This window comes from Solanum stenotomum, chromosome 3 (assembly GCF_019186545.1).
Source record: "Solanum stenotomum isolate F172 chromosome 3, ASM1918654v1, whole genome shotgun sequence".
NCBI classification, from domain to species: Eukaryota; Viridiplantae; Streptophyta; class Magnoliopsida; order Solanales; family Solanaceae; genus Solanum; species Solanum stenotomum.
This window is the reverse complement of record NC_064284.1, coordinates 98,672-126,070: the sequence shown is the minus strand read 5'-3', so window position 1 is coordinate 126,070 and position 27,399 is coordinate 98,672. Positions and strand designations below refer to the sequence as shown.

Here is a 27,399-nt window from a genome sequence, read left to right as displayed (position 1 = left end):
TAAGTTTCAGTTTTGCTAGACCTAGTTGGGGAATGTCCCAACATTTCTAGTCAGTTTAGAGGCTTATTTCGGACATAGTTAGATTTAACTTAGTATTGAGTTAATATCTTCTTTGTATTAAACTCATCAGTTTTCATATATCTCAGTTATAGTATATGGGTGGTATTCCCCATCTCTTCAGTTTATTTATGATTTAGCTTCCGTATCAGTTTACTATCTTTAGTATGCTCATGATCATGCCAGCAGGGTTAGCTTGGGATCACTTGTGGTCCTAGGTCCCGTGTCCGCGTCTCGGGGGTAGCTCGGGGCGTGACATGTTTCTGTTTCGATATACATATACAAAAAAATCAATTGTATAATTTGTGTTTGTATAAAGTGAGAAAGGCAAAAGAGAACTAGGCCGAGGAATATTTGTATTGTATAATTATAAGTGTATAGGACGAAGATATATGTATTTGCATGTGTATATACAATTTTCTCTCGCTTTATACAAACATAAATACAATTTATACATTTCTGTTTGTATAAGCGAGAGAGGCGAGGGAGAGAGTGGCGAGCGAGATCTGGGAGAGAGGGGAACGAAAATATATGTATATATACAATTTTCTCTTGCTTTATACAAACACAAATGCATTTTATACATTTGCGTTTGTATAAAAACGAGAGAGGCGAGGGAGAGAACGAGAGTGGTGAGCGAGATTCACCAGGAGAGAGGCGAAATAACAACAGTTTGCTATGGGGTACAATTAAATCAAACTATGTTTATAACATTTAATTTGAATTAATAGTTTGTTATTATATACAATTTTTCGAATGTTTTTAGCTAATAATTCGGAGGCCCAAAAAAATTAGATTGAAAATATTTTTAGAGGGCATAAAAGGTTTATAAGGCATTTTGAAATGAAATTTTTGACAATTTCTTGTTTGAATCTCCAAAAACCCTTAATTCCCTTTAATCATCAATATCAATATAGACGTCTATCTTTAGGCGCAGTGCAAAATTTTGATAGCTCTTGTAAAATTAGGAAGGTCGAAAACCCTAACAATTGAAGGTTCCACAGAGGAAGGAATGTCGAAGAAAGTGGTCACAAGGAGAGAGCTGTTGGACCGATGGAGGGGCATCGAAGAAGAAGACGAGGACGACGCCATTGCATCTGTAGACCCTCTCAAGCGACATCGTTTCCGGCAGCTCAAAGAAGAATGGTCTTGCTCCCAATTTCATCAAAATTATATTTTCCCCATTTCTACGTGCGCCAGCCAAATTTAGTCCCTTTTACTTTCTATGCAGGTTTTCAGATGCATTCAACTACTTGATTTTTATGCCCCAAGAAAATCATATTTGGTGTGGTTCTTGGGACCTCATGGGACCTCTTCTGGAGACTTTCTATAATTATTTTAAGGATGATCGCACCGATTCTCCTCTAAAACTCCTACTCGACAGAACATCTAGGGAAATGCGCCAGTGCACTCAATGTATATGTCAATACCATCAAGCCCAAGAGCTTTACAGTACAGAATTTGACCCAACTTCCATTGGTCCTCTTCTTGAAGTCTTGCTCAGTCTTGATGAAGAAAGAATCAGTCAACATCTTAAAGAGATTAATAACAGATTAAGATGTGGAGACTACGACATAGTGCATGGCAGTGGAGAAATAGTTGGCGTCATGTTTGAGGTGTTTCCATTCACACTTCTCCCTCCTTCCAATGCTTAGTGGTCCATCTCTGTGTCATTCCTTTATCCAGAAGTTGTAGCAGGAGAAGGATTGTATTCAGTTGATGCAGCATCCTTAATTTTAATTCTAATAAAGGGGAAAGTTTTTTGTCATCAGAAATAAAAAAGAAGAAGAAGGGCAAGTTTAGACTTTAGATTGCTCTCAAGTAGAAAAATGGCTGTAGAAAACTTTTGCATTAGCAGAGAATTGCAAGAAGAAAGAAGAGAATATATAAAGAGAGGGAAAAGAGAGGGGAAAAAGAATAAAGTAAGAGGTGACTGAGTTTACTGCCGACCAAAATTCAGAGAAGAAGAGAGACACAGGGTAGAAGAAGCAGAGAAAGGGAGGGAGAAATCGCATACAAATATCAAATATATGTTCATTGTAAAGCTGCTCATACTCAATGTTAAGTCATGAATTATCTTGGAGATTTAGTGATCTTCTTACCGTCAACCAGACACCTGCCATCTAAAGTGCTGCACAAACTTGCCCCTTATGGATAGCTACTTAAATGTTCTAAGAACTACAGCAGGGGATTCCAAAACCTAATGAAATAGCTACAATCAGAAAATAATACAAAATGGACATAGAATACCTAAAACTTGAAGTCTTAAGTTTAAATTCTTGTCATTAAGCTAGTAGGGTATTAGGCTATGGAGGGAAAAGGGTTTTCCATGTGATGGGAGATGTAAACTATCCCCCCAAAGTATCTGTACAAGTTGAGTGCCTGACAATGAGCAGGGAATATCTGTCTTGTTGCTAAAAAAGATGGATTGAGCTGTCTGGTAATCCAGCTCAATCATCTGTATATGTGCATCAAACATTGCATCATCAGTATAGAAATACCACTGAAAATGACATGGCCAGCGCGGATGCACTCTGGTTACAGTGTGCACTTTTCAGGGCCTGCATTGTGAGTGGCATCTTGGGTTGACTTGATCAGCCATACAGGCTACAAACACTTGAAAATCAACCCTAACCCTGAACAATTTAATTAAGCATTGATAATGACCATGAGTATCCTGATTTATTAGTAGCAATTCAATTTTAGTTTACTTAACTGATTTGATGCTAATTCCATATGTTATTTTCTCATTTTATTCCGTTCCATCTTGATTTGTGATCATTTGTTATTTTTATTTATGTGATGATATAGAGCTCTCTTTTTTGAGTTGCAGGTTTTAATGTTCCCAATTTTGTTAGATGATTCTTATTTGGCAAGTGAATTTGAAACATTCATTGACACAATCGATAAAACTCATGAACTAACCTTGGGTGGACACCAACAGTATCCGGTTTGACCTGCCTTTCTATGCTTTATGTTTCTACTTCATATTATGCTTCAACTGTCTTTTGTTACAGTCAAGTTAATTTGATTTTTCCATTTTTATATAGGGAGTTTATGCGTTACTTTTCCATAAAGGTCGAAGAGCTCGTTCTATCGGTTTGCGACTGGCTGGACGCATGAGTAAATTGAGGTATTGTATCTATTAGCTTTGTGTGCGGCTATAATCAGTGGTTGCAATTCTAGCCAGTTCAAGTATATGGCGGGGATAGCCTATTTTCTCTTCTTTCTTTTTGGTGCATCATAGGATTCATACATGTATAGATGATTGGGTGTTATTACAGAAAATCATGTTTTCTTGTAAGGTTTTCTATTTTTTTTGGTATACTTGTTGTATACGGGAAGGCTTTTGCCATTTTATTAGTGAAATTTATTACTTCATAAAAAAACCATGTCGTCATTTTTCTCCTTGGTCTTTTTTGCTTCAATTGGTATGAAACTCATACTATCAGATGCGATTCCTTGGTTGTCAGTGCACATGTTCTTCTTTTACTTTAGCCTGCTGTTTGTTATGCCTCCAACAATTTGTGTCAAATGTTTTTGGCGGTTAAGACTTAACATTGATTGTAAATTTTTTGATGAAGACTTAACAATGATTATAAATACTTTGCACCTGACTGGATAACTGTTTTGAATTGCTTTGCATAATCATCCCTTAGATGAAAGAAAAATCCCAGGTCAAAGAAAGCCACATAGATGTAGAAATAAATCTGTAGAACTCCTTCAGTGCTTAGAACTATAAATATCACCTTAAAACTTATCTTAACTGCTCGCTATTTTATTCTGCTAGAAATTATGCAAAGACTATTTCATTCCTTTTTTTTGGAGATTCATATAGCAGGATAGGTGTCTTCTTCCACCCAGAAAACCAATTTTGGTGGGATTGTTTCAACACTTAAGAGCCTGTTTGGATTGACTTTTAGTTTTTGACTCATAAGCCAAAATCCATAAGTTAAAAATTCAAACTTATGGCTTCTGGCTTATTTTTATCATTTTAGCTTAAAACCAAGTGCTTATAAGCATTTTTTTACTTTACCCAAACACTCCAAAAGTGCTTTTGGCTTAAAAGAACTTTAAAAAGCCAATCCTAACAGTCTCTAAGAAGAGGATTGTTTCAGGGCTTTACTTCAAAAATATTTTGAAGGACAGCAAAGCTTGTAGTTATGTGGGATAGAAATTGACTGAACACATTACTAAACAACATAGACACCACCAATAATGGGAAGATTTTGCTTGGTGGGCTTTCCAGTAGAGAACAGTAGATTTTATTTTTGAAAAGATAACATATTCCTTTGTGTATATAGATATCAGAACAAAAAGTGCATTGGTAACCAAAATGGAGTGACTAAATGAGATTGCCAAAAAAGAGAAAGGCAAATAAATTACACAAAACAGCCTTGCTCACCCTACGGGGAATCTAATACATCTATGATTGCCTCAGGTTCATCTATGTATTCAGATTTACACCAAAAATTTGAAAGAAGAATACAATCATCTTAATTTGTTGTAAATTGCTACTTGTATCTTCTGAACACCTCGAGTTTCTCTCCTCCCTTATTGTCCACCAATTAGTTGATGTTACATTTTTCCATCACACTTTGCTACTTTTGCAGTTTCCACCTTTGTTCTAGAATGCTACAACTCAAGGAGTTCTTCGTGGCATTGTCTAGAAACTCCAGGATTGATGAACAAATCTGTTAAATGTCTTGTAATTCTGCTATGTAAAATCAGATGACTTATTGTTTCTTCCTCTTGCCTACACAACAAGTAGCATCTTGAACACAACTGTATCCCCCTCTTTCTAGGTTTATCATGAGTTAGTAACTTTACCTTTATAAAAAAAAAGATTATCACGAGTCAGCACAGCCTCTCTTGCAGCCAACCAGGAGGAGCAAGCCACCTTAACTTTTCAAATATGTTTTCATTGCCAAAATGTAATCTGGGATTCAACCTGATTCAAATCCTTATAAGCTGAACTAACTGTATAAATTCCACTTGAACAGTTTTGCCATCTCAGTGTATCCTCACCTCTTGCAGCCCCTTGCTTTACTCCAAAATTTTGAAGAATTATGTTATCCTTGGCACCTCCCAGAGTGTAATAACTTTCAAAAAAGGCTATCACCCTTGTGGGGACCAGAACTCCTTCAAAGCATGCCCCCTTTGAAGACTTAAATCATATAAATCAGGGAATAACAACTTCAGTTTTCCATTACCCAACCAATTACCTCCCAAAATATGATTTTTCTGCCATCCTTGACTTTAAATCTCAATCTGACTTTGAGATTCAACCTTAAGTTTCTGATAGTTCTGTACTAACTAATTCCATAAATAGTGGGCACCCATTTAGTCATCCAGAATCCTTCTTTGCTATACTTTGCTTTTATCACTGTGCTCCAGAATAGTTGCTCTTTTTTTTTTTTTGATGAAGTAAGAAGAATGTCATTAACAAAGCATCAAGCAGATGCACAGATTACAAAAGAAAGAAATATCAGCTCCCTAAAAGGCAAAAAAAAAGCTATCTAAACAGCTAACAACAGAGATCTATGGAGCTGATAAATTCCAGGAAAGAATCGGCACCAAGTACAGGAGAGAGATTAACCCAACCAAAAAGAGTAATCAAACATCTTGCTTTAAAGGTAGAGATGGGAGTTGGGGTGCCATCAAAACATCTTTTGTTCCTCTCCGTCCATAAGCACCACAAAATACAGGCTGGAACCAAAGACCAGATCTGCTTGATGGACTTCCCAACTTTCCAAGAACTTCAACACACAAAAGCCTCTCTCAATGATCTTGGCATGACCCAAGTGAGTTCAAACAGTGAGAAGAACATGTTCCATAGGCCTGTTGCAACTGTGCAATGAAGGAACAAGGGATTAATAGATTCTGAGTTGCACAAGCACATGTAGCATCTGTTGACTAGTTGCTCTTCTGTTGTGAACCTCCTAACAAATTCATTAGAAAAACACTTGTTTTGCTGCTATAAATTCCTGATTCCCAGACCCCTTTCTTTTTTTCTAATAGGCAGATTTTTTTTGTTTGGTAAAGTAATTAAATGATATTTGAAAGCATCAAGAATGCGAAGTTACAAAAGCACAGTGTGCAAGAAAGCTGCTCCAAACAGAAAAATATGGAGCTAGCTTGGCAAAAACTTGTGAAACAGTTGAAGGGGAACTCTAATACTCTACTGTTCTAGAGATATGGAACTAACAAAATCCAAAAGGTTATCCACACTGTTTACATCGGCAAAAAAGTGCCAGCTAAATAAAATAACTAGACATTGGCCTTTAAGAGTGCAGAAAGAGGTTGATATTCCATTAAAGCATCTGTTGTTTCTCTCTTTCCATATGCTCCAAAAAATGGCTGCTGGGATCATTCTCCAGATCTTTTTGATGGATTTGTCAACTCTCCACAATATCCAGCTGGCTTTAGCATCCTTCATATTGTAGGGCATTACCCATTGTAGGCCAAGTATAGAGTAGAAAAAATACCATAGGCTAACTGCTGCAGGGCAGTGCAAAAAAAGGTGATTAACACTCTCATTGGTTTGCTTGCACATGACACATCTGTTGATGAGGATTACACCTTTTTTCCTGAGGTTGTCTTGTGTTAGGCATGCTTCCTTCAGCGCTGTCCAGATTTTTCCGTTTTAAGTTAGTGGAAATCTCTCCTCTTTATTTTCCCGCCATAACAATTTCCTTCTCAAAGCATCCATGCTGTCTTCCACACTTACAGGTATAGGAAACATAGAGGTAGGAAGAGTTCCTCCCTAGAGGATGGGCATGCCCACACACTCCAAATGGAAAAACAAAAGAGAACTTATACATGCGAGCCAAAGTGAGTGTGAACTGACACAAATTGAGTATTTCCCCAGGAAGAGTTCTGTGACAAGCCTTGTTTCACAAAGGCCTGCTGAAATGTTTTAAAAAATCTACCCTCCTTGAATGAACTCTTTAAAAGAAATGCCGTCCTCTTTTAATGAATTCTCCTCTCTAAATAAATCAAGCTGGTCCTCTTGGTTCTGCAGGTGGAGCTTGAGGTTATGGTTGTCTCCAGACCCCAAGTTCCTCGTGTGCAAAACCAGAGAACCGAAGAAGAAGCTGCTTCATGCCAATGTAAAAAGTTTCAGCTTGTAAAATAGTCCATATTAAGAGATAAATGAGGTAGTTATCAAAAGAAGAAAAAGAAGTGATATTAGCTCATTATAGCCCGCTTGACACTTACACAAATTAAGAAAGTAAATTAGGCTCTGATTTTCTGCCTTAATAAGTTAATATCTTAGATTACCATCCTGAAGTATTGTTAGAATCGCCTTTCTTTAGGAAAGACTTCCTCTGTTTTTTCTTACTAGAACAATGAGAGTAACTAATATGTACACACCTTATTGATGTCTTTTTAATTTGTTGTTTCATTGTAGGCAATCAGCAGATTTGGATGCTTTGCAGCTTTTGCTGAAGAAGTACATTTCTTATTTGGCAGCAGATGTTTTGCCATTGTCTACGCCGAATCTAAGGCCTAGGGTTGAGTTGGATCGAGTTACTGTATGGCTTGGGATCAAAGCATTGTAGGAAGTAGTTGGCTTCTATTCCCTTGTGTGCGAGCTATTGTATTCTTCAGTTTTATTTTTCTCATTGTTACCTTTTCTGTGTCTTGAAGGCTTGGATTCTTGGAGCCTCCAGCTTTTGAAGAAGGCATTTTAGATCGTTATCCCATATTTCTGAGTGTTGTTCTCAACCATATCAGTGATGATTCACCAGAATTTTCTTATGCTGTTAATTGTCTGAGATTATTGTTTGAGATGCTTGGTATGTTTCCATACATACCTTTTTAGTTTTCTGAATTCACTCCTTCGGCTAATACCTGATATATCTCCAATCACACTTTGCTAAGGATATAAGCTTTGGTTGAAGACTTCATTATCTCCAAGTGTGATGCGGAATACACTATTGGGCCAGTGTTTCCATACTCGAAATGAGAAAAGTCATAAGGAAATCTTTGATCTTTTCCTGCCTTTTCTACAGGCATATTTTTCACTCAGCTATGTAATTTAAGTAATGTGTGGTTATCTTCTTTCAATTGATCTATCTGTGGTCCTAGTTACGTTTCCGCTCTCATGTGTAAACCTTGCAGTCTCTAGAAGCTTTACAAGATGGAGAACATGAAAAACAAAGGAGGAATCTTCTTTATTTTCTCCTGCATCAAGTTACTGTGAGTAGCAACTTCAGCTTGCTCATGAGAAAAAAAGCTTGCCAGGTTATTATCTTGTCTTCAGCCCAAGGTGTGTTGATGTTTATGTTCCGTCTTATTCATCGCGAGATTTAATATATATTGCAGATAGCTCTTCTCATAGTTCACCGAGGTTATACTATGAACCCGCCTTCTCCGCCATATGAATGTGCACATATGTGGTATGTACCTAGAGGTCAATTATATATATGATTGAGGACTGTTAATTTCGTCCCTTGCATTGGTTACCTTAGATTTGCTTCAGTCACAATGTTTAAAAGAGAAGCGGAAAAAGCGTCAAGGTCCTTGGGGCTTGAAGCTCAAAGTGTGAAGTGAAGCGTACACTTATTTTTTGAAGTGAATCACACACATTACTAGGAGCAGAAAATTCCAAAATATATGATTTTAGTACTATAATAACCAAATAAAATAACTAATTTCAGCATCTGATGAATAATAAGATTGATATTAATTATCTATTCAAAGTTTAGATTCAAAGAATGGTATGCTTTCCGTTGGGATCAATTCTTCTCTAAAGTGCATGGCCCCATGAAACAGCTCTGCTGCAATGGATAGCAGAGGGTCCGTAGTGGGGAGGATATAGGTTGTTTAAGAGAGAGTTGTTGGTTCCTTATAGTCATTTATGGATCAGGGCGAGGGTCGAAGCGAGGAATGAGATGTATCTTTCTTTTTTCAAATTCAAAATGTTCATAATTGAGGCGAAGTGATAACCCCTTGTTTCTCATCACTTCATCGCTTAAGCGATGAAGTGATGCCCTTTCCTAACTTGACCAAACATGGCCTACATCTTGTTGATATTTGCTTTCTGCACTTACTCCTCCCTTCGCGTTAATACCTCTTATGCAGACCTTTCAAAAGTCAAACAGGAATTTTTGTCAATTCTCTCTTGATAAAAAATTGTGCATTATGTTAAAGAGGCATATGATAGTAGTTTGTGCTATTTGTTCTTGTCATTTAATTGAGCAAAATTGAATTTTACCTTAAAAGTGAATTTGAACGAAGTCTAATTTGACCTTGTAAGTGAAGCAAATACATTGGAGTTATGTTGATTGTGTGAAAGAGAGAAACACCAGGAGAAGAAACAACCTTCGAGATGATTAAAGTCATTATATCATTGTTTCCTATATGTGAGTTGTTAGCCTACTTTAATAAGGTAAGTTACCTTATTTAGTCCTCAAAAAAAATAAAATAAGGTAAGTTACCTTTTTTAGAAAGATACTGTTACTCCTAAGTATATCTGTTAAATTAATGTGCACTATATTATAAGCTGAGGGTCTTTCGGAAACAGCCTCTCTACCTCCACGAGGTAGTGGCAAGGTCTGTGTACACTCTACCCTCCCCAGACCCCACATAGTGGGATTTCACTGGGTATGTTGTTGTTTGTTATATTATAATTGGACCTATGACCTATATGCTCCAGCTTGAAAAGAAGAATCAAGAATATTCCTAGAAATCATTGCACAAAGTTTGTTTCTTACATGCTGTACACATGGCAATGACTGAGACAACCATTGTCCATGATTTCGTGTGCCAATGCATGGCAGTCAATGTGACAGCGAGCGAGGGTTTGTGCAGTGGCGCTTAGTACTGTTGGGTCAATGTATGTCTCGTCTGGTGTAGTTTGTTGGCTTATTGGAGACGGGATTGACACAAACCTTTAAGCAGTTTATAAACCTTTGCTCAAACATGCTGAAAAAACTTTTCCGGTGACCATACATTAAAGAAAAGTGAACTTTTGTTTCTTTTGGACCAGTTGGACCTTGGCTTTGTAAATAGTGTTGTTTCCTTTTTTATATTAATAAATGGGCTGATGCCTACTTCCAATTTAAAAAAAAAGAAAAAAAAAAGAGAACTTTTCCAGTCACTATATTGCCTTGGATGCAGAGATTATTTCTCTTTGATTCTGAAACCATGTGAAGTTCAATACTGCGTTAAAGAGCGTGAGAGAAGAGAGAAATTATTGGTCTTAAACAGTAATCTTAATACAAGTGACATTGTAGTGGTTATTTGCCTAATCTAAGGTAAGTCACCTTATTTTCAGAATTGTGTTGATATGAAATAATCTCTCATTATCATTAACAATATTTTTAATAGTACATCATTCTCGACAATGGACCTAGACTATTCTTGAAAGATTGCATACTTGAGTATAGTGTTTTCATGAACCTCTCTTCTACTTCATTGTATTACTTTGTTGAAATTCTCATATTTCAATATGCATATACTCTTGAGTGCTGTCTCAAAGCAGCCATAAATCCAAAATTGAATGTGGGATAGTGGCTTCTGATACATACCTTTGCATTGTCCTGCTTAATTCTGCAGGGGACCTTCTCTTGTGTCCTCTCTGAAGGATTCATCACTTCACAGTTCTCTCCGTCAACCTGCATTTGATGTTATTCAAACTATTATAGTTTCTGATGCTTCCGCTCTGGTAACTTCAATTTTGAAGTATCAACTTGCTACAAGTGGTGAAAGATGCTTGCCGTTACAGCTTGATGAAGAAGAGGACCGAGGAAATTTGTTTGGTTGTGATTTTGAAGAAAATGATGTCAGTTGTTGGAACGAATTTAGTTCTCAAGCTGATATAACATCAGATTTATGTGGGGATTGGATGTGCATCCCAATGTTGTGGTTTGAGGTTTTAGTTGAAATTGATCCCTTGATTCTTCCAGTATCATTTGCTAAGTCTGTTTTCTGGGCTCTGTCACGTCTTTCTTTACTTGAATCTGATAGTGAGTCTGGTATGACACCTTCAGCCAGTCACTGGTTGAGAAACTGTGGTTCAGATATCTCTCATGTTTTCAATTGGAAGGTTCCATCTGGTTCAAATGATGGTGGTGAGGGAGTGGAGTCTAAAAACTCCATTAGGGTCTCAACAAAGTGTATGCCTCTAATTAGGCTTTTCAAGAGGTTTGCAGTTGATCCTATGGCTTAATGCTGTTGATTCTGAGGTTTTGCTAGTGATCAGAAGAATTTCGTGTTCATATAAGCACTTTTCTTGATTATTTTCTGGAGGTTATTACAGGTCGACTGCTCATTTCATCATCAGAATGGAGCAAGGAGAGCTAAGGAGGCAGTGGACATGGGAGCCAATGATGAGTGACAGTTTGATTCTTCTGCTCGTGGATCCCAACGATGTAATAGTTTCATTCCAAAAGTTCCATACAATTGGACAACTGAGTCAATCATTTTGTATTTTTGATGAAGGATCTTGCCTCTGCGTTAATGCTGTATCCACCTTATTTGGTTGCTGCAGAATGCGAGACATGTTGGTCGGTGTATTCTTGAACAAGTTTCAAATACACGAGGTCTAACAAGTGGACTGCAGTTTCTTTGCTCTAGCCCATCTTCACTCTCAGCTACCACTACAGGGTTAAGACATGCTCTAAAGCTGGTAAGATCTAATAGCGGAATCACTCTTTTTGAGTGTTAGCCAGCATTGGAATGTATAGCACCCTGTATCTCTATTTCCTTGGTGCAATTCCTGTGCTGTCTTTTATTTTCTGTTAGAATAGGAATAGATATATAAATCCTACTTAGAATAGGAATAGGAATAGAAATAGGAATCCTAATTTGAAAAGGAGTCCAATGTAGTGTCTATAAATAGGGTCTCAATGTAATAATGTAGATACACAATTTCAATAATATATTTCTCACAATTTCCCTTTCTTGTGGCTGCATTTCTTCTAAAGTTGTAATACTATGAAAATTGTTCTCCAGTTATATTTGTCAGTCATAATCTTGTTTGCCTCTTTTCCAGGTTCAGTTGGACTGCGTTCTATCAGAATTTCAGACTTTGCATCATTTCTTTTTTGTTTTGTGCAAACTACTAAAAGAAGGGAATTCATGTAGCCAACCTTTAGTCAGAAAATCCTCTGAGGACTCTAGTATCTCAAAATTTTCTTCTCGAGGGGGGTTCTTAAAGCAGCCCGTGCTTCAAGCTCAAAGTGAGCACATGGACGCACATAAATCAGTTGTCAGTTCCATTTTATGGGAGAAATTTTGTTGCTTACTCTCAGAAATGGCTTGGATCTCTTTTCAGAAGTGCTTGGCAGCTGGGAAGGTTTTTATAGGTCAAAAACCATCTCAGGTATGGATCTTAGTGTGTTTATCTACTATCTAGTGATATTTCTTTCTTTCCTGGTTACATGCATTATTTACAACTTTATGGTTCAGGAGTGCATGTTACCTCCTTGTTGTGCAGAGTAGGTTGAGAGTGGCTCTGTTGTTTGAAAACTACGATACTCATAATAAATAGTGAACTTCCAATAGAAAAGAGCATCCCCTTTTGCTTCCAACTGATGAATATGATAAAATATTCATCACCCTTCCTTTTTTTTGGAATAAGGTAAATAATTTAACTGACATTTAGGGGAAAACTCCGTATACAAGAAATATTCATCAATTCATCCTATTAATTGCAATTTTCGTAACAACATTTTGTCTAGTATAGGAGTTGGGTATATGGTAGCTTTTCCCTGTATAAAAATCCATATACCCCCTCATTTTCACAGGTTGACTTCCCCTTGTTTCCCAATTTTTCCCTTCTTGCTTCAATGTTAAAGACAATTTTGAAATTATCTTCACGACCCAAATTCAAGAGCTCTGGCACTTTTCCCTGTTGCAAGTTTTGAACACCACTCTTGTTCTTGTACCGCGGAACCATTATGCTTCACCTTCAATCTTCTGGCATTTTGGCCATCCTAAAAATGATAGTAAACACAACCCAGTCAATCACTCCATACCAGCCTCGCCTGCGTTCTTCCACAAATCCAAGACCATCAGATGCCGTAGGTCGTCTTCTAACATTACCGACATTTCGGGTTTTCATAAATTTCACATAAGATAAAAGCTCTTTTCATCATCAGAAACAACCAGATTTCTGACCTCTTGCATTGCATTACCATAACGAAATCTCGTCCGGCCTTGTGGCAGTTCCCCTCATTTTATGAATAACCCCTTCAACCACTGTAACCTTTATGCACCTACAATACCTAAAATTTCTACGCCTCTCGGAATGTTCAAACTTCCCCAGCATGATATCCCTGCCCCCTTCTTCATTTAAGAGCTTATGGAATCTTTTGGAAACTGTAAATGATATTTTTTTGATAAAGTAAAAATAACACCGTCCATTCCAATTTGTTTGTCCTAACTTTTTAGTCTGATTTAAAAAGAATGCTTCCTTCCATATTTAGCAACTCTTTAATACCAACTTTCCATGTGACATGTTTAAGACCACAACATTAAAGAGCATTTTGGTACATTTGACATCTTTAATTTAAGACCACAAAATCCAAGTCTTCCTTATTTTCTTAAACTTAGTGCCAAGTCAAAATAGGACAAACAAATTGAAACGGAGGGCAGTGGCGGAGCCACCCTATTATGAGGGGGTTCATCCGAACCCCCTTCGGCGGAAAATTATATGATTTATACATGGTTAAAATAATTTTTTAGGTATATACAGTAGATGTCGAACCCCGTCAGCTACTTCGTGTGTCTATTTTTTTAGATTTTGAACCCCCTTATTGAAAATTCTGGCTCCGCCATTGACGGAGGGAGTATTATAAACAAAAGGCGAAAAGTAGCCGGTAGACAAGGAGCATACAAATAGAAAACCTTAAAAAAGTAGGAGCCTCATGGGTGCACCAAAAAGAAATAAGAGAAACAAGGCTATTTTTCAAGTGTACAAAGTTTTTCTCTACACCATCAAAAGCTCGCCTGATCTCATCTCTCCACATGGTCCACATCAGTTCCAGGGGAGCCACTTCCTATGCACTGCATCTCCTCCTGTCTTCTAAAAGCCCAGCTAAACATTATTTCTATTACAGTTCTCGGCATCACCCACTCAATACTAAATCTCAGCAACTCTACCTGACATTGTTAAAGTTGGTGTCCTGGGAGTGATAATTCGTTGTTTTCTAGACCACTGGTCAGCTCTTGGCCTTCCCCAAATCTGAAATCATCGGCTTCATACACTTGTTTAGTACTAAATTGTTTTTCTTATTTGTGGGTAGCACTGGAGTATGAATTTTCTATCACATGTATGGAATTGTATTGTGCATGTTCTCTCGTATCCTCAATGTAGTCTGGCATTTGAATTGTCTGTTGAGTTCTGCCAAAATATTTCTTCAATAACATGATAATGAGATCTCATTATTCACTAGTTCCAAAAGAAAGATGAAAACGTGTGATGATTAATTTTGTTGATTTGAAGTTCTTAAATGTGGCCTACAGACTTTTGAAAAATTTGCAGTGCATGTATTTGGCCTATAGCTGACCACTTTGTTGGAAAATGTTAATGCTGAGGATGTGAAGATCATCTTATAATCAAGACCAAAATCTTTGATGGCTCAATCAAAGGGTTTCTGCAACTTTTATAACAAAGTATGCTTTCTTCTTGTTCCAGATGACCTGCATCAGATTATTAGAGACCCTTCCTGTTGTTTTCGGAAGCCTTTGCCGAGATCCGACTACCGTGCTTAATAATGCAGTGACACAATGTCTTCGTGATCTGATAGATTGGGGGCATTCACCACTTGCAGTAGTGGTCAGATATTGGAAAGACGCTTTAATTTCATTGCTGATTCTGATTAAAGCATCATGCAGTGGTATCCCTGCCTCATTAGCTGCAGATATTGAGAAACTTATTTCATGTGGCGAGTTTATTACTCTGTTTGTTAAGTTATCGTGTACTTCTTGTCTGTTGTGCCATTATGATAATGATCAGTTTTTTAAAATAAAGTTTCTTTTACCATGTTGCTGGATTGCAGATAATATTCCAATGAATGAGTTGACCAAGCAAGTTGCTCGGCTTTCTGTTTCACTTGTGGATGAGAGGTACATTGACTTGAAAAAAACTAGTATTGATTCCAAATGTTTGCCTGGTGAAGAATTTGTTCATACCAACAACTCTTTAGCTGAAGCAGCCACACCTTTTAGTAGGGTGGGTAAAAAAATGCATATTCCAGACTTGAAAACATTTGTTGGTGACGAAAGAGGTAATTCGATAGTTCATTCAGGTGATGAAAGAGAAACAGATACTTCTGCTGGTGCAGATATCAATTCTTGTATCAGCTTTGATCCTAAACTTGTTGGCCATGTTGCTGGGAGAGCTGTGTATTCTGATCCTGCTAAAAAAATTGACTCCAGGAAAATTTCTCAGCCAATTGATCTTTGTTTGGATCTGGATATCCCAAGACTTAAATTAAATGCACTACATGCCAGAAAAGATTCGCCTCTTGTCAAATTAAAAGCTATGGAGCCTAAGAACAAGGAAACTGATATCAAGTGCCATTTAAATTATACAAATCTGAATTCCAAAGAAAATAGTCATGTCACCTCTGAGCTTCATTCTGCTCTAGGGGGCACATCTTATGGAGGTGTGAGTATGAAAGAGAATGACGGGGAGGCTGATGAACATGATATAAAACCTAATGATACAGTCTTGAAAGAGCTTGTAAGTGAAACCAGCAATGATCGGGAGTCAGCTTTTCTCACTTCAGCTAGACGTCAACAATCATTTTCCCTAAAAACAAGTTTCTCTGGTCCGAAAAGGAAAGTCATTCAACTTGGCTTACCAGTTGAAAATAGGTCTAACGCTTTGAGATTGGATGATGGAGTAAAAAGATTTAAAGCTGTGAGGCTTGATGATTGGTATAGACCTATTCTGGAGTGCAATTACTTTTTAACAGTTGGATTGACAACTGCAGGTGAAGGAAAGAATGATAGTTTGAGTAAATTAAAGGAGGTTCCTGTTTGTTTCCAATCCGTTGATGAATATGTTGAAATTTTTCGTCCACTTATATTGGAAGAATTTAAAGCACAATTGCAGAGTTCCTTTCAGGAGATAACTTCTCTAGAAGAGATGTCTTGTGGCAGTCTTTCTGTAATGTCAGTTGAAAGAATTGATGATTTTCACTTCATTCGCTGTGTTCACGAGGATGTTGATTTATCTGGTTCTAAAAGCTGCTCAGACAATGATCTTATTTTGCTTACAAGACAACCCCTGAGGAATTCTTGTCCTGATATTCACATGGTTGGAAAGGTGAGTGTACTTTCTGAGTAGATCTTTATTATGCTGTGACTAGTTATTGGTTGATGTTTAATTATCTATTCCGGAGGAGATTGGTTGCTTTTGGTATAACCTCTGTTGAATTTTTTTTACGGTGCATAAACTCTCAGGGCCCATTTGGACATGTGATATATGAAGTCAATCAGATTGATATGAAGTTTGAAGTTTTGTTTGGACTTTGGACATGCTATTTGGATTTCTTAAATTGTAATTCTCATAAACATGAAAACCCAACAAGTTTTGAAAACTATCAATTGTTTTTCAATTCCTTATACAATCTTATCAAATGAGCAAACCATAGTGTTTTTTTTTGAACTTGGTAACTTTGTATTGTATCACAAAACAGTACATGGGTACTGTAACCTTATATATAAGTATACTCCTGATTTCACTTCTCTACGTCTAAATTGAGTCTAGCACATCAATAATAGAGACAATGTCATTAGAGTATAACTGATTACACCAAAAGACTAAAAGTAAAATGTAGTTTAATTTAACTTTCTGCACATTGTTCTCTATGCTCTCAAAACATCTTGAATTCCTTTCTTTCCAAACATCCCACCAGATATCCCCCAGGATAACTCTCCATCTACCTCTGTCCTTAGCATGTACACCTGCTTCCTCCCAGCATAGTAATACCTCAGCCACCTTCCTGGGCATTGTCCAGGAGATGCCTTTGAGGCTTAGGAATATTCTCCACAGATGATGGGTGTACTTGCAATGTAAAAATAGATGGTTAACAATCTTAGATGTTTCACCACCACCTGGAACACAAGGTTATCCCCCTCTTCAAAACATTGTCCTGTGTAAGGACTGCTTCCTCTTAGCCATTGATTAAACAAAAAAGGAGACTTTGTGAGGGATTCTGCTCTTCCATATTTGCTTCCAAGGCCAACTTGAGCACTGTTGATCTGTCTGATCCATCAACTTGTAGGATTTGTTGACTTTGAACATTCCCTTGTCATCTCCTGTCCACCACAATTTATCCTCTCATGTCTGTAGTTCATAAACAATATATTAGAATATCCTAAGGTGTCACATTGATAAATTGCATATCTCCATGTTCCTTTTGTAAATAAATGTTTACTTCTAAATACACATAATTTTATAAAGATCCACTAGCCAACAATAGTAGTAACTAGTAATTCAGTAATAATCATCATTGCATGTGGTACATACAATCTCTTCACGCCGAGCATGATTTTTTTTAATTGTTTTTTTTTTCAAAATTTAAAATGATTTCTGTACAAAATATAAACTTATGCGTCATATTTTACATTTTAAAAAAGTTGAAATCATGAAAAAGTTGAAATCTCACCTTTCTTATTTTTGCTAGTCATGGAAGGCCTGAACAGTATGATTAAAACAGCGCATAGGAATGATTGGATAAGGGGTTTTAATGTGGTCAAAGAGGTGAACACTAGATTGGAAATCACCCATCTGCAATATGCAAATGACACTTTGATTTTTTGTGATGCAGAAGACAACCAACTAAAATTTTTGAGGATAGTTCTCATACTATTTGAGTCAGTATCAGGGTTGCACATTAATTGGAGGAAGAGTCACATCTTTCCAATCAATGACGTGCCCAGAATACAAAATCTGGTGGATATTTTGGGTGTAGAAATAGGACAGTTACCAGCAACATACTTGGGTATGCCTTTGGGTGCCAGTAGCAAATCCAAGGAGATATGGAATGGAGTAGTGGAAAGATGTGAGAAAAGATTGTCTAGGTGGAAGTCTCAATATTTATCAAGAGGTGGTAGATTAGTGCTGATTAACTCTGTCCTAGATGCATTACCAACTTACTTAATGTCAGTTTTTCCCCTTCCAGCAAAGGTGGAAGAAAGAATTGATGCTTTGAGAAGGAATGTTTTGTGGCACGGTGAGAAGGAATATAAAGGTTTCCACCTAGTCGAATGGAAGACACTGCTACTATCCAAGAAGCAGGGAGGACTGGCAATCAAAAATCTTAGGAAGCAGAACAAAAGTCTTCTCATGAAGTGGTTGTGGAGATTTCCTTTAGAAGAACAATCTTTGTGGGGTAGAGTGATCCAGGCCAAATATGGGAAGGAAAGACCTTGGAAGACTAAGGAAGTGACATCCACATATGGAACCAGTTTGTGGAGATCAATTAGAAACTTATGGCATGGTTTCTATGCAAAAACTGAATGTAATGTGAACAATGGGAGGAAGATCAGGTTTTGGGAAGATAACTGGTTAGGGAATGGAAGCCTCAAACGCTTGTTCCCAGATATTCATCACCTGAACCAACAACAAGAGTAGACTCTTTATGAAGTTTGGTCTGAACATGGATGGAACCTTACCTACAGAAGACTGATGCAAGACTGGGAGTTGGAAAGATTGGCTGAATTTTATGGAACACTTGATCAGTTCTTAGGATTCAAGGAAGGAGAAGACACTCTTAAATGGAAATGTCATAATAAAGGTTTATTCACTGTTAGTTCTGCATATAGAAATATGAATCAGATGGGATCCCAAGTTAACTTTCTGCCTTGGAAGCTTATATGGAAGGTTAAAATACCATATAAAGTGGTAGTTTTTACTTGGTTGGTGGTGAAAGAGGTTGTACTCACACAAGAGAATCTTATGAAGAGGGGAATACAAATGTGCCCAAGATGTTGTTTTTGTGAGCAGGTTGCAGAGACAATTAATCATCTGTTCTTGCATTGTAAAGTGGTTGGCCAGTTGTGGAATTTGTTTACTAGCTTCAGAGGTATAAGTTGGACTGTTCCAGGGAGAACAGGACAGGCTCTAGAAAGCTGGAATATGGAGGGCAGTGGTAGCACAGACAAGAGTAGATGGAAAATTGTCCCAGCTGTTATTTGGTGGACCATATGGAAAGAAAGGAATTCTAGGAATTTTGATAATTAAAATGAACTGCATTATCACTTTTTGCTATTGGTGTAGTTCAGAGTATATAGATGACCCTGTGGCTATTGCAGACATTCTAGGGTCCTTATAAAGGTGAAAGGAGGATCTAGGGATAGTTCTCTTTTTTCTTCTTTCTTTTCTTTATCTTTTGTTTATGCCCGACACACGTGTGGAGGGAGGATATGATGTAAATTTTTGGATACCAGGTTTGAGCTGATGATTGATATACAAATGTTACCTTTATCAAAAAAAGAAATCATGATCCCAAATCGCATGTCCAAATGCTGATTTGAAATCATGACTTCATATTGTTTTGCAAGAAAGAAATTTAAGAATTTTTAAAGGAAGAAGTAACTCTTTACAAAATTTTAAGATGGAAGTGCTTTCTTCTTTTTCATTTTGGTATAAAGAACGTTTTGTAGAGGAGGCAATATCCTTAGTAGATCTAATAGGTGCTCTGTAACGGTTAGGATTTCATAATTGGATCTGCTGTCCTTTCTATCTGTATTTATGGTTTTGGCACTATCCTAGTGCCTTTTTCTTTATTACTCAAGTTACCATTCTCAAAGAAAATCATGACTTCATATCACATGTTTAAAATACAAGCTTTAATATATGTTTTGTCCTTAAGACATCAATGGGTATTTGGTGATCACTATTAATTCATTAATGAGTGCGTTAACTCTTTTTGAATCCTACCTTTTCCTCTCTCTTACTTCATTTGTTTATTTGACTATTCTAAAATTTACCTTTGTTTATCCTCATTTTTTTTATAACTGTTGTGTTTGAGCCAACCTCGATTGACTTCATTGGATACCTGCTACCTCCTACAAGCCTGGGTAACTCTGCCAACCAATGTTTGGATAGATGGGAAGAAATCACCTAGTGTTTGTGCCTCTATTCGGATTTGAACATTTGACCTCATGGTTCTTGACCCACTTCGTTGACTACTAGGCTAACCCAAGGGCTGTTAGTTATTCTCATTTAAGAATAATTTATCGAAAAAAATAAGTTAGAGGGATAATTAAGGTGCGAGGAAGGTGTGGTTCTTCTCGTGATTTTGACGGCAGAGAATCTTAAAAAACGAACGGTTGTCTGCATGAGCTAGTGTTTCCTTTGTAAGGAGGCGAGTGAGGAGGTGGACCTATTCTATTCCATTGCAATTTAGCCATGAGGTTATGGAAGAATATCTTTTAGATGGTTTGGAGTTTCTTGGATTATGCCAAGAACCGTCAAGAAGTGATGTTCTACTGTAAAGTGGAGCTACTAGAAGAAGGCACAAGGCTTTTTGCTTTGATGTGGATCATTTGGAAAGAGAGGAATAGGAGAATTTGTGAAGGGGTGAAGATGAGCTTTTGCTCAAATGAGTAGTCTTTGATCCCTTATTTTCTTTTGGAGCACCCATGTAGTTCCTATTTGTATAGAGTATTGGTGTCTTTTTGAGATAACCATATTTTGTAGGTTTTCTCCTCTTTTTTGGTATCACTTGTATACAGCCAAGTTGGCCTTGTTATTATCAAAGAAATATTTAACTTGTTAAAAAGTGTGTGCAGACATGCCCGTGCATGTACAGGCCTTCCTGTGATAATTCTCTGAGCAGGTGATGACTTCCCAGCCAAATTTCTAATAGATGATAGTGTTGTGCTTTATACATATGTAACACCTGTTTCAACCTTTGTTTTGACTTCTGGTTGTTATTTGTCTGATGACTTTTACTCTGGAATTTATGTAATCATAATGTCAGGGCTTTTGATTTCTTTGAAAACTGTGTACTATCTATTGGACATTTTGGATGTGATCATGTGGATGTCTTGGTGTTGTGATATTGAAGCATCCCGACTGTTTGCAGGTGGAAAAGCGTGAAAGAGATTGGAAGAGGAGATCAAGCATCCTACTCATCAGGCTGTACTTGCAAAATAGACCTCATCTGATGCGAGCTCAAAAGTTTCTTGTTGCGCGAAGCAAATGGTGCATTAGTCGTCTAATGACCATAACTTCTCAACTCAGAGAATTTCAAGCATTGTCTGCTATTAAGGGAATTCCTTTGCTTCCTGTTATCTTGAATCCCACCAGTTACAATCACTGTGAACATTACGGTGAGAGTTTCAATAAACTATCTAGACCTTTACAGCAAGTCCTCAAATCGGCATATAATGACAGTCAACTGCAAGCTATCAGTGCTGCTATTGGACCTTTTGATCCTAAAAGGGATTTTCAATTGTCTCTAATACAGGGTCCTCCAGGTGTGTTATTTTTGTGTCTTTATTTATTCATTGTACTATGATTTTTTTTTTTTATATTCTGTTCATTGTTGGACAACTTTTATTAGGTACCGGGAAGACCCGAGTGATTGTGGCCATTGTTAGTTCGTTGCTTTCTTTCTCCCAAGTGGGCACCAAGAGATCATCAAATGGAGGTCTAAAGTCTACTGGAATGTCTTGCACTGCTTCAAGACAGCGAATTTGTCAAGCTGCAGCTGTTGCTAGGGCATGGCAGGACGCAGCCTTAGCTAGACAACTTAATGAGGATTTAGAGAATGATAAACCAATGGGTAACTGCAGTAAAAGAAGAATTCTCATCTGTGCACAATCAAATGCTGCAGTAGATGAACTAGTGTCAAGAATAACTAGTGAAGGCCTTTATGGCAGTGATGGGACGATGTACAAGCCTTATATCGTTAGAGTAGGTAATACGAAAACAGTTCATCCTAATTCATTGCCATTCTTCATTGATACGCTTGTTGATCACCGCATAGCTGAGGAGAAAATGAATGCAACTGATTCAAAGATTGATGCCGGCGAGGATACTTTGACATTCTTGCGGTCTAATCTTGAGAAGTTGGTTGATACTATCAAATGTTATGAAGCTAAAAGAGCTAGTTTACGGGATGGAGATTCTGATTCTAACTGTTTATTGGAAGGAGGGACTGATAAAGCAGATAATGCCAAGGAAATGTCTGATGCAGAAGTAGAAGCAAAGCTTCGAATATTGTATGCAAAAAAGAAATCAATATACATGGATCTCGCTGCTGCTCAGGCACGGGAGAGGAAAGCTAATGAAGAGACAAAAGCTCTTAGACATAAATTACGGAAGGCTATACTAAAAGAGGCTGAGATTGTGGTGACTACACTGAGTGGCTGTGGTGGAGATCTATATGGGGTTTGTGCTGCATCTGTGTCCGGCCAGAGATTTAGCAGTTCATCCGAGGGTGTCCTATTTGATGCAGTTGTGATTGATGAAGCTGCTCAAGTATGGAACTGTTTTTTGTTTGTTCTTTTCTTTTTCCTGGTTTCTCTCTCTTTGTCCTTTTGATGTTTATAGAATCGATCACCATTCAGGCTTTCCTAAAAAATTGCGTTTTTGCAACTTTCAGGCTCTGGAGCCTGCTTCCCTCATACCACTTCAACTATTAAAATCAAAGGAAACTAGATGTGTGATGGTAAGCTTAGGATGCATTATTTTGTCATGAAGGTTAATAATATTAACTGAAGTGTAATATTGGTGTTGAAGGTGGGTGATCCAAAACAGCTTCCAGCCACAGTTCTCTCTAATATTGCCAGCAGATTTTCTTTCCAATGTAGCATGTTTGAACGCTTGCAAAGAGCTGGTTATCCTGTTAACATGCTCACACAGCAGGTAGTTTTCAATCAAACTTTGTAGACCTTTTAGTTCCAAAATATATTTTCAAGATTTTGAGATGGCTATAGGTTGCATGAGTTAGCAGCCAATTGATGTGAGATGAATGAACTGTTGCTGTGATAGGGCTTCCAGTAATTTCATGCTGCAGTTTCCTTGATCAACTCTCAGCTGGCTAAATTGTTTGCACATGGTGCAGTAACCGTTATGCATTGTATCATTTGTCTTCAGAAAAAGGATTGTGTCTGAACTTTTGTCAATCACCCAAGTTTTAACAAACATGATTCTCCTTATGCCCACCAAATAACAACTAACCAGTCTTGTTGTTGTACAAGTGTTTTGGTTTTTTCTTTATCAGCACCTATAAACCCATCTGTCATATAATGGTTTCTTTAAATGGCAGTATAGGATGCACCCAGAGATATGCCGCTTTCCTTCTTTCCATTTTTATGATGGTAAGTTGGTTGATGGAGATCAGTTATCCAGCAAAGTTGCATCATTTCATGGGACTAAGGGTCTTGGTCCCTATGTATTCTTTGATATTGTTGATGGGAAGGAGCTCCATGATAAAAAATCTGGCACATTATCCCTCTACAATGAGTGTGAGGCTGATGCTGCAGTTGAAGTGTTAAGATTTTTCAAGAGGAGGTACGTTTCTTTTGGTGTTTTGTTCTGAAATTCTACCTCCGTTGTTTTAAAGCTTTTCTTCTTATGCCATGCTTAGGTTTCCATCTGAGTTTGCTGGTGGAAGAATTGGTATTATAACTCCTTATCGGTGTCAACTTTCTCTGTTACGCTCACGATTTTCAAGTGCATTTGGATCTTCTATCACTGCTGACATGGAGTTTAATACAGTTGATGGTTTTCAAGGTCGAGAAGTTGATATAGTTATACTCTCCACCGTGAGGGCATTCGAGTCATGCTCGAAAGCAACACAGGTTAATTCTAGCCGTATTGGTTTTGTGGCTGATGTAAGGCGGATGAATGTTGCTTTGACTAGGGCAAAACTTTCTTTGTGGATCATGGGAAACGCAAGGACATTGCGGACTAACCATAACTGGGAAGCTCTAGTGAAGGATGCAAAAGAAAGAGAGTTAGTGATGTCACTTAAAAGACCATATAATGCTACTTTTAAATCATCTGATCGGGAGAAACTGTTTACTTCAGAGAAACCAGAAAATTGTTCAAGGAAGTTGAAGCATGTTAGCGGGGTTGAAGCCACATGTGAGCATGCTGATAGTCAAAAGAACAATGTAAAGCATGTGACAGAAAGGAAAAGAAAAGACACCAGCTTTGGAGCTCCAATTGACACTCCAATACGTGCTGATCTGTATGGAAAAAATGTTGAGGGAGAACAAAGATCTAAAGATGAAAGAAGTCTTTTGTTGAAAAAGGATCTCAATAATGATCATTGCAGAAATACCCAGGGTGCGCATATTTTACTCGGGGAAAATCAATCAGAATCAAGTGAAAGTTGCGAAAAGATCAGTAAGAAGCACAGGAAAGAGAGGAAAGCTCATGGGCTTCACGGAAAACAATGTGACAGCTTAGAGAGTAACTTGGGGAACTCAAAAAAGTCAGGAAGTGATAACCATAAACATTCTATATCTGTTGCATCTGAAAGATTTCAACTACCTTTAGAACGCGATGATAAATTGCGGAATATGAGAGATTGGAAGAACCCTGCTAAGACATCTCTTATGCAGAAGGATGTGGAAGATGGTATTGGAACTTGTAATCAGGTTAAAAAACCTGATCACATGATATCAGAGAGGAAGCAACAACGTGATGCTGTTGATGCTCTTCTTTCTTCAGCACTAATATCTTCGAACAAGTCTAGGTCTTCACTAAAATCTTTGCCTGCCAAAAGGACGAGTTCACCAAATACTGGATGCCCTCCAATTAGACCACCTAAGCAAAATAAGGTAAAAGTCTCTAAGTCATTGATCAAGTTTGCTGAGATGATCAGAAGTTACATTTTTCTCATTCTATCCCCTAATAAATGTCCTCTTTTCAAGTGGAATAATTAGTCGGTGAAGTTATTTGAAAATATTCTTAGATGTTCATCATTAACTATATGCGAAACACGAGCTTTTTGAATTTTTCATATCTTAAAATGTTAAAATATTTAAAAGAACCCCTAGTTATAACTTATAACTAATTAAGTTGTATTCTTGAAAGAGAAACGAGCATTCAACATAAGATGGAGGATAGTTTAACTTTTTACCACCACCACCAACTATTACACCTCATATCCAAGCTAGTATGACCAACTATATATATTCTCCAATTTGTTTCTCTGTTTGGACCCATTTCATATATTGTCTTACTGCTACTAATCCAATTTACTGCTACACCTCGTATGCCTCCACAGTGATACATTAGCCAATTAAGACCAGCAAAAAAGTAAGCATCTAGTCTTGAGGGAGTGATTTGGTGTTAAGGTTCCATCAAGACACCTCCTATTCCTCTCATTCCAATTAGTACTTCAGAAGATAGCAGCAGGGATCATTAGCCAGATCCTTTTGATGGTTTCATCAACTCTCCTCATGCTCCAGTTCATATGTGCCTCTTTTATGGTCTCTGGCACGACCCATTTCAACCCAAAAATGCAGAAGAACATTTTCCAAAGATCAGTAGCCACCTTGCAGTGCAAAAACAAATAATACACATATCATAGTTGTAGTTTGTACCCCTTTCTCTATCATTTGTGCTAGCTTTATGTTTCACTCTCTGCCCCACGCCGTACAAGTCATCTAGAGTTTTACGTGAGGCGTTGGTAGCAACCTTCTTAGCTTCTCTCTTAACTCAGTCTTCAAAGATTTTATCATCTTTTGCTTTTCATAACTCCTATACGGCTATACCCACAAGCTCTTTGTACTTGCTCCATCATAAGGATTCTTCTGGTTGATTTTCAAGGCCTTCAGGAACATTTATAACTTTACCAACATGGTGGCTCTTTTTGTTTGTTATGATGAAGGTATTATGTTACTTTTGAATGCTAATAAAAGTCTCTTTCTTTTTTTACAGTCAAGCTGAAAACTCTATTCCTATAATCCTATTAGATGGAGGATGCACTTCAATTTAGCGTTTTGGAATTGTGATAGTATCTATGTCTTTCCAAGTATGGTATCATTTTTTGATACTACCCGTGGATATTCAACATTCAAAAACATTTCTTAAACCTGATCATCCACTAACATTCTGACTTTTCTATATTCAACAATTGTGCCCTATGGCCTAGGCCCAATTTTTTGATACAGTTGAGCTGTTTGGTTGCCGTTCTTGCTTTAACTCACTGTGTATAATCTTGGTCTGGATTTTCAAAAAGTAGGCAGATGAATGTTGTTTATAGTGTCTGCAACAGTAGTGTCCTTGGTTCTTTACTTCTTTCTACATCTCATGAAAACGTTTAACTTTTATAGAGCTAGCAGCAATTTCTTCTTACGCAAGGACTGGCATATTCATCAAGGTCGTTATTTGAGAGATGTCTGCTGGTTCGAGAAGGTCCGGTTGACACATTTGAGGTGTGCAAGGTGGAATAGTTTCCTTCTTCAGAGTTCCCATTCAGTGGAGATATAGGAGCTCCTATTATTTTTTGTTTCAACAAGGTAAAGTGCCCCATAAGAAATCTTTAACAATTGGAAGTCGGATATTGGAAAATTGTTAAAAAATGATCATCCTGGATGTGCTTCCATTTCATGATTTTTGTTCTTGAGGCAGGTTGTGTGCCCTGAAACTAGCGTCTGGTGGCTATGATTATTTTCACTGCAGATGAAGTTCATATTGAACTCTGAATCAAAAGGGGGATGCCCACAAATTACTCTTATTTTTTTGGTACACGAATGGGCTGAATTGTTGTATCATTTTCTTGGAAGATTAACATGGAAGATCCACTTTAAAGATTCAATAATCAAAATACCCAATCTTTTAAAATATTACATATGATGTGCCATTATAACTCTAGATACCATTTTTATAAATAACATTCACACTTATACTCTGTGCACAGACCACACTCTTGATTTCCCATTAGATCCCAGTTTACCAAATTATCCTTGTGTAAAGTCTATTTTAAAGTACAGGTTGAAGATAAACAACCATTGAAGGGGTCTAAAGTTATTACATGCCAGTGTCCTCCGTGAAATCCATAGAATGTCTCCTCTCAACTTATTATATTTCTTTTAGATTGAGTACTTTCCAGTTGCATCAGTTTTGGATCATAATGCTAGAATTCAGCAGGTACTGTTTAGCTTAAAAAAAGAGCTGGTTAACATCAAGGAGGCTTGTTTTGGTTCATACTCCCAAGTTTCAACTTTTTGCTTCAATCTTCCTTTATTTGACGAATCAGTATTGGGAGAGGAAAACTAATTATTGGTTGAAGCTTAAATGAGGTCCCGATTGTAATTGTAATTTTGGGTGCAGCAAGCTGTAATATGTTTCTTACGCCTTAGGATTTATGATGCAGGCTAAACGAATATCTCTAATCATTTTAC

At 37.4% G+C, this 27,399-nt stretch overlaps 1 protein-coding gene across 3 annotated transcripts; it reads left to right on the top strand.

Annotated features, from left to right (window-relative positions):
- Nucleotides 1–968: 968 nt before the first annotated feature.
- On the top strand, nt 969–27,399 carry LOC125860967 (uncharacterized). Of its 3 annotated transcripts, XR_007445905.1 has the most exons (23): nt 969–1,203; nt 1,289–1,673; nt 2,891–3,007; nt 3,108–3,190; nt 7,472–7,618; nt 7,711–7,859; nt 7,945–8,075; nt 8,185–8,307; nt 8,389–8,462; nt 10,624–11,211; nt 11,327–11,438; nt 11,558–11,695; nt 12,062–12,391; nt 14,708–14,957; nt 15,072–16,345; nt 21,117–21,510; nt 21,597–22,516; nt 22,641–22,706; nt 22,778–22,903; nt 23,307–23,551; nt 23,628–24,828; nt 26,329–26,514; nt 27,146–27,399. XR_007445905.1 is itself a non-coding variant. In XM_049541025.1 (22 exons), exons 1-22 carry the CDS (start codon nt 1,070–1,072, stop codon nt 26,332–26,334), a joined length of 6,993 nt encoding a protein of 2,330 aa, XP_049396982.1. In that variant the 5' UTR covers nt 969–1,069; the 3' UTR covers nt 26,335–27,399. The 3 variants fall into 3 exon arrangements, 2 of the variants coding, with proteins under 2 accessions (XP_049396982.1, XP_049396983.1); XM_049541025.1 differs by having other exon boundaries at nt 26,329–27,399; XM_049541026.1 differs by lacking the exons at nt 969–1,203; nt 1,289–1,673; nt 2,891–3,007; ... (1 more) ...; nt 7,472–7,618; nt 7,711–7,859 and having other exon boundaries at nt 7,974–8,105; nt 26,329–27,399.

Bases quoted from the DNA above. Each gene is read 5' to 3' on its own strand.
- LOC125860967 (XM_049541025.1), top strand. From the start codon at position 1,070: ATGTCGAAGAAAGTGGTCACAAGGAGAGAGCTGTTGGACCGATGGAGG. The intron at 8,308-8,388 runs GTTATTATCTTG...TATATATTGCAG, and splicing joins TGAGAAAAAAAGCTTGCCAG to ATAGCTCTTCTCATAGTTCA. The intron at 16,346-21,116 runs GTGAGTGTACTT...GACTGTTTGCAG, and splicing joins ATATTCACATGGTTGGAAAG to GTGGAAAAGCGTGAAAGAGA.